Source organism: Leucopleurus acutus (genome assembly GCF_964270905.1).
Source record: "Leucopleurus acutus genome assembly, chromosome: 12".
In the NCBI taxonomy this organism is placed as follows: domain Eukaryota; kingdom Metazoa; phylum Chordata; class Mammalia; order Artiodactyla; family Delphinidae; genus Leucopleurus; species Leucopleurus acutus.
The window spans coordinates 61219299-61230679 of record NC_139154.1 but is presented as its reverse complement, the minus strand read 5'-3'; the positions used below and the strand labels follow the sequence as shown (position 1 = coordinate 61230679).

Sequence of the window (11381 nt, the reverse complement as noted above, 5' to 3'; positions counted from 1 at the left end):
TCTTGCTCAAAGAAAGACTCTGAGGGCTTCCCTGGTGGCGCGGTGGTTGAGTCCGCCTGCCGATGCAGGGGACACGGCTTCGCGCCCCGGTCCGGGAAGATCCCACATGCCGTGGAGCGGCCGGGCCTGTGAGCCATGGCCGCTGAGCCCGTGCGTCCAGAGCCTGTGCTCTGCAACGGGAGAGGCCACAACAGTGAGAGGCCCGCGTACCACAAAAAAAAAAAAAAAAAGAAAAAGAAAGGCTCTGAGAAAGGCAAGTGTGCATTACCACGTGGTGGGCAGTGGTGATGATGGCCAGGCCCAACCCTGCACAGAGGCAAAGCTGACCTGAGTGGAGGCTGCCCAGAGCACCCTGGCGTGGCTGACATCCCACCGTTAGGACATGAGTCCTCTGGGTAAAGGCTTTGTATAGAAGAAGCGAGTGTGTGTTAAAATTTTAACTTGTTAGTCCCTCCTGTCTTTTATTAGGACATGGACGTGGAGGGCCAAGGACGGAGACGGGAACCATGGGAGCAGGGCCTGAACACACACTGTGCCAGCTTCAGTGTTTGCATGGAGACTTCACTCCTTCATCACACGCCGCCCCCGCCCCCAAACAGACACCAAAGACAAAACTGAAGACGAGAAAGGCAGCCCAGGAAAATGCGGCTTGAGAAGAGCCCTTGCCATGAAATGTCCTTTTATTAATTGATTTTTTTTTCTTACAAAAATAAACATTTTAATGAACAAGAAGTACAAAAGCTTCTGGATATACAAACTCCAGGAGCGGGGAGAGGCTGCTTTTGGCTGCTTTGCGGCTTTCACTGAAAGCAAATGAGGCAGCAAGGCCCGGCCCCAACCCCGCCCCAGGTCCTGGCTCAAACTGCTACCTGCCCCTCAACCCCATGACCTGGCTCATACCTCGCGTGCTCCTGTGCCCCTGCTCCTGGGCTGGCCGGTCAGCGCCCCTGTCGGGCCCAGAGGCGGCCTCCCCAGGTACAGAATCACCCATCTCCCGGAGCATCCCTTCAAGTCTCCAGTCTGGAGCTTGGCTAAGAGAACACTCTGTGACTGACTGTCCCCACGCGGCCCCGGCCGGGCCATGGCACAGGCAGCAGCAACGGCAGCAGGGTCTCTGGCTACATTCTCGCGCTACGAACACAGTGATGGGGCTGCCCACAGAACTGTCCCAGTGAGGGGCAGAGCCCCCAGTGGCGAGACCGTCCTGAGCCTCGCTGGCAGCTCAGAGGGTGAGAGGGGCAGTCAGCCCTCCGTGATTCCTGCCCTGGAGCCAGCAGTCCCAGACCTAGACTGGTAAACTCACATTTTAACATGTGGCATTATTGCACGTTGTCCTGGTCACCTCAGTCTGTCGGGGATGTCAGCCTTGTCTGCAGGGGTGCCCAGGTGACATGCAGTGCTGCCAGTGCAAGTCACAGGCAAGCCCAGCTGGCAGGGATGGTCAGCTGAGCCCACAGACAGGTCAGCCAGAGGCCCTCACATATGTGGTCTTGCTGGGATCAGGGACCACGTGGCTCCATCCTGTCTTGAAAAAGACTAGTTGCCGACCTGGGGGCAGAGGTAAGAGGTAACAGGACTGGATGATTCTCTCCCTGGATGCAGGGCCACTTTCCTCATAACGCAACTGCCCTGAGGACACTTGTCTTCTCACCATCGCTGGCTTCTGATGGGGGACCGCTACCTGTCAATCTCTTCCGGGGAGTCCAGTCACCTCCCTCAGGATGTCCTTTCCCACTGGCTCACCTGTCCAAGTGGTCTGGTTGGTGACCACAAAGGCCTGGCACTGGGCATGGCTCTCACAGATGTCCACAGCCTCGGCCAGGTTGAACACTGAAAGCAGGCAGCTTCCGTGGTGGTAGGATGGCCAGCAGCGGTAGTCTTCCTGGGGGATGGTACTGCCTGGGAGGTGCTGGTACTCTGTGGGTTGGGGATGGAGCTCAGATGAGAACTCTCCGTGCCCAGGGGTAAGGGCTGGGGGTCGCTTTCTTTAAAGGGCTGTGAGCCACATTTCCTAGGTGAGGGCTGAAATCCAGCCCAGTCCTCCTAGCATGGAGATGAAAGCATCTACCACTGTGAAACTGGGATGACCACACAGGAAAGGCAAAGCTCAGGTTGACTTTTTGGGAGACACACATCTCCCATATATAAGGGCACACAACTCGTTCAGGCTACACATGACGGCGGGCGCAGGCATGGGATAAGTGCACACACAGAGCCATCGGCTGACCAGGAAGATTGCTGAGCTCAGAACATTTTAGACATTTAAAGCCGGGCTTCTCAAACTTCAATGTGCATGTGAACCTCCAGGGAATCTTGTTAAAATGCAGATTCTGATTCAGAAGGTCTGAGGTGGGGCTTGGGAACTGGCATTTCCAACCAGCTTCTGGTGCTGCTGGTTGGCAGACCACACTTTGAGTGGCAAAGAGTTTAGAGCTGCCCTTTGGTCCCATTTCCTCCTGGCCTTGGGGAGAGAGGCTTGGCCAGTTCCTCGGACAGGGGGTCAGTCATGGAGTTTTTAAAGTTCAGAGGCGTGCAAATGAATGTAAAACACAAAAAATGACCATTTGGGAATCCACACCTTGAGTATTTGGGGCAGAGACTGGAGAAAGAATGTGAAATCTCCCCATTTCACAGAAAGAGCCCCACAGAAGGCTCTGTAATCTCCTCAATCCAGAAGCTGCTTAGCCGCAGGCCTCCTGTTCCCGAGAGTCTTTCCCGCTGCCTGGGGAGCCCCGGCTCTGGACTGATAATGCAGAAGCCCTGGGCCTCCGGCCACCCCGCCCTCCTGCCTCCGTCTTCTACCAGGGACTAGACCAAAGTCCAGGGCTGGCTGTGATTTATAGCCCCATAAACAGCGTCCTCAGGGACAGAGCCAGCCATTGTCCACCTCGTTAAACTTTATTTACAGGGCTAACGAGGGCTCCCCCACCCTTAAGACTGGCCAGAGCTCCTTGAATACAGAGGCTGCCCATCCCTCGCCCCCCCCTGCCAACCATGCTAAACCCCAGGGCCTCAGCAGGAGAGACCACAGCCCACAAGCCGTGGCTAGAACTCTCTCTCTGCCCTGGAGCTTCTTAACTGGTTTCAGTGTGGAGCCCCTTCTCCACCTCCAGCCACCCTCCCAGCCCCAGAAGGGCGAGGAAGTAAAGAGTAGCAAACATATATTGTGTTCAAGCTGTGTAACAGGAAACGAGTTAACTGCTGTCACACATTTCACCTGCCATTTAATCCCCATAAGAATTCTGAGGCAGGTAATACTGAACCCAATTCACTGATGAGGAAAGTGAGGCTCCAGGTGTAAGTTAACTTGCCCATAGTCACGCAGTCAGTACACAGTGGGGTTTGCAGCCACCCAGAGAAGGGGTGTCAGCGCCCACCCCCCAGTTCAAGGCACAATTATAGTTGTTCTAGCTCAGTCGAAGTGAAAGGTAAACAGCGGTCTCAGAGGGAGGATGAGCCACTTCCCCGATTAGGGGAATCACCCACCCTCGCACCTGTTCCCCACCTCCCCAGCCCCTGGATCCTCGCCGGGGCCACTCACCGGCTCTGCCGGCCTCCGTGGAGTTCTGCAGATACTGCCCGCTCCGGTACAGGTGCAGCACCTTCTCCAGCTGGGCCAGGGTCTCGTCCACCCCCCAGGTGAGCTCTCCTGCAGAGTGCACGGTGCTGTAAGAGGGTACCTGGGCTCCTACTTCTCCCTGAGGTAGGTAGCCAGCTGCCTTTCCCCCCCTCCCTCTGGAGCCTGGGCCCCGATGACCGGAGGACTGGGCACTGAGTTTGCCACAGAATGCCACTTTGGGAAATGATGTTTCTGGACCATGTGCTGCCCTGGGTCATTCTTATGCCCATGCTCGCTGGGGGTGGGAGATGGTGACGGGAGGCAGGTGGGCACTGGAGAGCATACCTGTGGCATTGACAATGCTGTCCAAGAGAGGCCGTAGTGAGGGTGGGGCACTATGGGGCAGGAGGTATGTGAAGAAAAACCTGGGGCAGAGAGAAATCAGGGGCTTAGTGCTTCAGCCTTTGGGGACATATCCTTCTTCTACCCCAACTTGGGACAGAACCCCAACCTGGCCAGGGAGCCTGCTCTGTCAGGCTAACCAACTGGGCCTATACCCCCAGAGTGTGCCAAGGAGTCTATTCAGACTCAGGGTCGGGGTCTGGGCACATGCTAAGACCACAGGTAACCTCATACCAAACTGAAATCTGAGGTCTATTTTCCCCACCCGTCCCAGGGACCTTCCCACCCCTCAGCCCCGCGTTATCGCCCGGCTGACCCGTGTCACAGCAGCCCCATGGCTTGGCTCTATGAGGATCTTCCAGAGGTGAAGGGCCAGGGGAGGAAGGGGCAAGGCCTGTCCCACCAGCCCTAAGCTCTGAGTCTGACACTATTTTAAGAAGCCTCCAGCTGCCACCCCCAACCCAGATTCTCCTTGGGGCTGACTATTTTTAGCCTCATGGTCAGGAGCCTGAATGTTCCCTTCTTGAAGGGGTGGAGGCCTTCCCCCGCCCCTGCTACTCCGCTGGTCATGGCTGCGTCTGGCTGGCCTCCTGGACCCCATGCTGACTCCCTCCCTGCGAGCCCCCACCCCCACCCCAGGCTCCCGCTCCCTCGCCGCAGGCCTTCCTGAGTGGAGATGGAGGTCACCTGTAGGCATTGTAGAGGTTGCGTTTCTCATTCATGGCCTCGCACCAGCCCTGGGCTGAGCAGGGCAGGGTGAAATTCCTGGCTGGGAACTCGAGTGTGCAGTCAGCGCTGCCTGTGCACGGTGTCTCCTCCACGCGGGCGTCATCCAGATCCGTCACCTTCAGTTCCCCATCCACCAGCACGAACTGCCGGGGGCGGAAGTCCAGCAGAGTGACCGAGCCCAGCGGGGAGTGGGCCAGGTGGTGGAGGAGGCGGCCCAGGCTCAGGCAGATCTGAGGGGCAAACACCAGGCTGCTCACGGCTTCTCTCCTGGAAGGGTGCCTGGGGGCTCCCCACTTTGGTGCTCTGGACTGAGCTTGGGGGTTTGCCTTTTTCTTCAAGGCTCTGGAGCTCACTAAAGACTGAGGCCTGGGGCCTTACTGAGCAAGCCAGCGATTTTCTATTACCCCCGGTGGGCCTGACCCTGAGGGTAACATGGAATAAGTGGGAAATGGGCAGTCTGGGCATAGTGCATATCCTCCCTGAAGCTGCATCTTCGGTGTGGTTTCTGTGCAGTGTATGCAAATAGAGGGAGGGTCGAGATGACCTTAAGCTCCTTTCTAGTCCTAGGACACTGGCCCTCCTGCAGCCAGGCTGAGAGTATGTGTGAGTGTGTGTGTCAGGGCGGCAGGAGCACAAAAACCTCAGGATCCTCTTTGCCTCGTTTCTTTTTTTAACCCTTTGGCCGATGGCCGAGTCAGCTTTGCTCCATCCTTCCCTCCCTCTCCCTCAACTGAGGAGGAGTTGAAGCTGCTCTGGAGATCTGGCCTTCTAAGGGAGAACCATCGTAGCAAGGAGCCCGGGGCCCTGGCCCTCTTCCCTGCTCACTCGGAAGCGATCCTCCCAGGAAGTCTGCAGCAGCTGGATCATTTCCACAGGGGCGCCCAGCTCCGTGATGGTGGTCAGGGTGTCTGGGATGTCCTCGCTGTCCTGGTAGCAGTAGCCATAGAGCTGGAAGAGGCCCAGGCGGGTCATGAGGTCACAGGATGGGAGTGGGGACAAGGAAGGGCTGGGTTTTCACATGCCCCCCACCCTCCCATCCCTAGGTCTCTGCTTCAGCTCGGGCCAGAAGAGAATAGCAACGTTGCCTGGGAAGCCTGCCTTCTGTCCCAGCAGCCAGAGTTCCTACTGATTCCATCAGCCCCTTACCTCTGGCCACTCAGGTAAATGGGCAGGTCTGGCCACCTTGTGTTAACCATGTGCCAGGCACTGTGCTAAATGTTTTATAAGCAAAACTCAAATATTAGAATAACCTTAAAAGAGCATAGTAGGTACTATTAGTGTCTCCAATTCACATGTAAGGAAACCAACTCAGAGAGGTTAAGTTACCTCCCCAAGGCCACACAGCTAAGAACTGCAGGAGCTAGGATTCAAATTTATGTTACTCTGATTCCACAGCCTTGTTCTTTCCATGAGTACCATTTGCTAATCGCCCAGCCAACAAATGGATGTTATACCTCCTCCCCTGCTCTAATCCTTGTCTTTGCTTCATCATTTTCACTTTCTGGCACCTTCATTTTTCCTCTGCTCTGGTCTTTCTGGAGGAAAAGCAATCTCCCTTGGGATTGGTAACAAGTGTCGATCAGAACAAAAAGTATCCAAGGGGCATATCACTGGGTGTTCTCTGCATAGCTGGTGGGCAGGGCAGGGTGGGGTGGGGTCACCCATATCAACTGGGGGAGTAGTAAGGGTGGTTCCTGGGGAAGGTCAGTTCTTTGAGGGCAGGGTCACAAGGGCCGGCCCGCTCCATGTGATCTGGGGGAGGGGCTCCGTACAGCTCAGCTGGCCAGGGGCTTCTGGGAAGCACAGCCTGACTCTGTCACTGACACCTCAACCAGCATCCACAGAGATCTCTGCTTCTCCCAGTCTCTCCCACCATGCTGCACATCAGCTAAGGATCAGCCGGTGCTCAAAACAACCAGCACCCTGTAGGGAGGAGGAACACAAAGGCTGAGTTGTCTGGGCCAGAGTGGGAAGAGGGGAGGGCTGCACGATGGGGGGTGCCGGTGGGGTGAGGCGGCAGGGGAGTCAAGCCCCTGGGCTAGATGTCCCTGCACACCGTCACCCTTCACACCCTTCCCAGCTCCACTCCAGGTCCTTATATGCTCCCTTCCATCCCAGGAGTGCCCTTGCAGCTCCCCGTCCCTGGAGCCAGCTACCTCAGTCCTGCTGGCACGAGGGAAGGCATGTCTCGGTGTCGCTTTCAGATCACTAGGGCTGCAGCTTGGGGGGGTCAGGGGGAAATCCCCGGGGCCCCCTTCTTCCCTCTCTCTCTACCCTTCCCACCCCACATCAGCCCAGGGAGACCCCAGACCCCAGTGGGGCAGAGGTAGGGGTGAGGTAAAAGGAGCAGCCCTGGAGCCTGGTTCTCATTTTCTTGCCCAGAGTCTGAGCCTTTGTGGGAAACTTCTGAAGGTTATTAAACACCCGGAGGTCGTTAAATGCGCTGTTAACGAGGTATTAATCAACACCCCTCAGGAAAAAATAAAAAGACACCATTAACTCCCCCCCCCCCCCCCAAGGAAGCGTGAGGCTGAGCATTTCAGTCGAATCTTTTGTTCCTTTGGGAGAAGAAATATACTCTAGCAGGGCCAGAATCAGGGCCCAAGTAGGCCTGGGGCCCCATCTGAGGCCTGAGGCCCTGGGAACGACAGTGATGCAGGGGAGGGAAGACCCTTGTGCCCTTTGACCCTGGGCTATAGAGGCATCTATCACGTGAGGGAGTGGGGTGTGTGTGTGTGTGCGCGCGCGTGTGTGTGCGCGCGCGCACGTGTGTGTGTGCGCGCGCGCGTGTGTGTGTGCGTGTGTGAGTGAGAGAGAGAGAGAGAGAGGGAGGTGGGTTGGGGAGGGGTCACAGAGATGGATGGAGAGATCTCGCCAGGCAGTCCCCGGACTGAGCAAGCTCTGAGAAGGGCCAGTGGGACGTGCTATCCTGGCCCTTTTCTATTAGAACCAGCACCAACCTCAGGGCTGCCAGAGAGGCGGAGGGGGCCTCGGGGAGCGGGAAACACTCTCTGGCTCCTCCCCGGTTCAGCAAACAGTCGAACAGTTTTGAAATTTTAAACGATTAAGACGTATTAAAACAACATTATTTCTAGTTCCCTGCACACCAGAACTGGAGCCTCCTGAGCAGGAAGTCCCCCAGGCAGGCTTACCTGGAGCAGAGGTGGCATTGCTGAAGAAGCCAGAGGGATACTGGCCTGGGGGTTGGGGGACGAACGTAGGAGACCCAACACCAAGGCAGTCCCGAAATTCACACCAAGGTAGCTCTACCTCCCCGGAACGGTAGCTTTTCACCTCTCCCCTGACAGAAAGGACCTGGCACCCTCTCCATCTTGTAACACTTCTGTCCCAGGGCAACGAACCCCAGTCTCCGACCCTGCAAGAGCAACACGGCCAACCCAGCCTCGGTCTAGAGGGAGAGTGAGTGAAAACTGTTCAGTTGTAATTTTGTTCCCTTCGGCACCCTCAGCATTGGGCTGGGGGCCTGACATATGCGTGAGGGCGGTTAGCTGGATGCTCGTCTTGAGGTTTGGGTGGGGTAAGAGAGGGCGGGAGAAGTTCCTTAAGAGACAGGAAAGCGCATCAAACCTCAAATCCCTCGTAAGGGACGGGGGTGGGGTCTTGAGTCAATTAACTAACACTTAATATCCTGCTAACACACTCAAGACCTTCTCCACTGCCTCAGAATCTGGCCTACACCCCAGGTTTCCAAAAGGTTCCCAGGAGCTCCTGGGAAGCAAAGAGAACAAGATCCTCCCAGTTAGAAGGGCCACGTGACCCACTGCTCACTCCCTGTAGCTCCAGTGTCAGCCGTGCAACAGTTGGCTGACACTGGAGCGTAACCACCCATAACTGTTGGCTCTGCCTGACCTTCTGCAACCAGTTCAGGGCCCAGGACCCAGTCAACGTGTGTCTGACCAGGGCTGGAGTAGCCCAGGGAGACTGGGAGCCAACAGTAGTATAAACAGCTCTCTGGCTTCTCTCTCCTATTCTGCCAGGCCCACCCAGATCTGGTGTCCAACTCACTCCTGAGGAAAGGAGGGAAGGATTCCTGGGTTTCTGACCAGTTCTGCCGGGTGCAGAAAGGTTAATTTGAGTGGGCTAGGAGGTGGAAGGTGTGGGCAACATTCCTCAGCTGGGGAGTCTGAACAAACCCTATGCTCACCGGGCCAAAAGCAACCAGGGATTCCCCTCTCAGTCCGCTCAGACATGTGCTAAGGGAACGGTTCGTCTAACCCTAGGGCTGACTCAAGGACCGAGGAGAGCTGGGGGAGAGGAGAAAGTGGGTGTGTTAGGGCAGTGCTGGGACTATGAGAGGCCCACTCTCTTAGTCTAGCCTGGAGGGAACAAGGTTGGGTCTCATCTTTCCCCTCTGTCCCCAGTGAACGGGAGAGACAGAGTCCCATTTAGTAGGAACCTGGGCATCTGGTCTTCTCAATCTTCCAGCCTCTTGGCCACATTTGCTCAGATAATGTGACATGCAGACCCTCAGGTCCTCAGCCTGTCCCCCGAGCATTGAGCTAGGACCCCGAGGCTTCCTCAATACTTCCAAAGCCTACTTTGAGGCCAGGGTCTCTTCTGGGAAGGGCCATGCATTTTCTGGCCTACTATCCAATCCCCTCCAGTCCTTTCAGCAGCTTCTGGGTGGGGTACGGGATATTCTCTGGGAATCAAGCCTGGTCTTTTTCCAGCTCTTCCCAACCCCATTGCAGTTCCACCCCAACTTCAAAGCCAGACAAGTCACTGGAAGTTGAGAGAAGTGGGGTTCAGATTCCATCAAGAAAGGGGACCCTATCACTGCAGTTGGGACCCTGACTCAGGGATGACCTCTGTTCATTGTTTTGGCTGGGGTCCCTTCCCCGGTGCTCAACACCCCAGCTCCAGCCAGAAGCAGGGTCCTAAGCCTGAATGGACCCCCACCCCTACCCCGAGTCTGGGGACCCTCTGTCCTGTCTTCAAGAGATACGGTTTGGAAGCTGAGAAACCCGGGAGTCTCTCCGTAACGGGACGCCCACCCAAGCAGGGTGGTGTAATGGGAAGCTGCCACGGTCCAGGTTCTGCCCCTATCTTAACCTGGGCAGTCATCAGGGCTCCGCTTCTTTATCTGTTAAGACCAAGGCTTCTCTTCCAGCCCGAGTGGTCGGGCACTGGCACGTCCAGCCAGCACCCTTATCCCTGCACCCGCCCCCTCGTACCTGCAGCACGTTGGGGTGCCGCAGCCGCTCCAGCAGCACCATCTCCTTGAGCAGCTTGTGGGCCGCCAGCCGATAGCAGCCCCTCCGCGCCCCGAACTCGCGCACACAGCTGCCCAGATCGTGGCCGCTGAAGTCCACCGCCTTGAGCGCCACCGCGACGCCGCCGGGCAGGCGGACCCGGTACACGGCCTTGGTGTAGCCGGAGCCCACGTACTGTGCGCCGGACACGTTGCGGAGCGCGGCGCAGCCCAGGCGCGGGCCCGGGCCGGAGGATCCCGGGCCGGGGGAGCCCGGGCCAGGAGCCGGGGGCCAGCCCGGAGCGCCGTCGGGCAGGGGCCGGGCCCGCGGGGGGCGGGGACGCTGCAGGCCCGGGCCGCCCGGAGCTAGGTCCATCAGGCGCCGCCGCTCCGGCCGGCCGGCCCCGGGACCGGGGCCCCCGCGGGAATAGCGCTGCACCTCCTCGTAGCGCGCTCGGATCTGCCGGGCCAGCTCCCCGCGGCCCCCGCGACGGCCGGGGCCCGGGTCTGGCGAGGGCCCGGGGGACTGGCCTGGCCGCGGAGGCTCCGAGCCCGGTGCGAAGAGCACGTTGAGGACCGAGCCCAGCAGGAAGGAGGCGCAGAAACCCGCGGCCACCGCGGCCCGCCGGCGCCGCATCGCTCCCCTCCCCCCGGCCGGCCGGCCCCGCGCGGCTCCCCGGCCGCGGCCCCGGGAGGCTCAGGCTCCGAAGCGGCTACGCTCTGCGCCCCACGGGTCCCCTGCCCAGCCCGCGCGCATGGCCCCGGCGGCCCCGACCCCGGCCCCTCGCGGGCTGCACATCGGCCTGACACTTGCCTCCCTCCCGCCCTGCCCCCGCCGCTTATAAGGCCCTGAGCCGCCCCCGCCCCCGCCCCCTCCGCCTCCGCCTCCCAGCTCCCGGCCAGAGCCCATCCTCGGCGCCGCCCCCTTCGGCTGCCCGGCCCGGCCTTCCCCGCTGACTGACAGCGGGACCTCCTCCCGCGGCCGTCCGGGCCTGGGAAGCGGCGCGGAGGCGGCTCCGGCCCTGCCCAGTCCGCGGCCCCCGAGCTCCGGCCGGCGAGAAAGGGAGGGGGCGGCAGCGGCCCCGGGACGCGCGGGGGCTCGGGCCCAGCGCAAGGGCGGATAATGGGGTCGGGGCGGCCGGATAACGGGACCGAGAGGCGGCTAACGGAGCCGGCCGGGCAGGGTGGGGGGGAAGATGAAGGGGCGAGGCCAGCGGGTAACGGGTTCTGGAGGGGACGAGCAGCTGGGTCCGGGGTGCTGAGGATCCGCGTGGTCCCAGAGCGCCCTCCCGGGGACCCGGGGCCTTGGGGCGGGCTGGGCGCAGGGAAGGAGCGTGGGTCCCGCCTCCCGCGAGTGGGACTGCGGGTGGCGGCTCCTGGCTCAGTCCCGGATTCGGGGGCGGGGGATGGGGAGGCGGCGCTGAGGGAGGGGCTGGCACCTGCGAGCGCGGGTGGGACGGGAACTCTGGGATCAGAAGA

General features: G+C 59.4%; 1 protein-coding gene across 2 annotated transcripts; it reads right to left on the bottom strand.

Moving 5' to 3' along the window:
- Positions 1 to 934: 934 nt before the first annotated feature.
- PKDCC (protein kinase domain containing, cytoplasmic) lies at positions 935 to 10539 on the bottom strand (the record flags this gene model as incomplete). 2 transcript variants are annotated; one of them, XM_082851331.1, is made up of 7 exons in its annotated part: positions 935 to 1548; positions 1744 to 1917; positions 3542 to 3649; positions 3905 to 3984; positions 4649 to 4920; positions 5516 to 5638; positions 9886 to 10539. In XM_082851331.1, the coding sequence occupies 7 exons, from the start codon at positions 10537 to 10539 to the stop codon at positions 1463 to 1465; spliced, it is 1497 nt and encodes a 498-aa protein (XP_082707457.1). The 2 variants fall into 2 exon arrangements, with proteins under 2 accessions (XP_082707457.1, XP_082707458.1); XM_082851332.1 differs by lacking the exon at positions 935 to 1548 and having other exon boundaries at positions 1685 to 1917.
- Between the last annotated feature and the right edge of the window lie 842 nt (positions 10540 to 11381).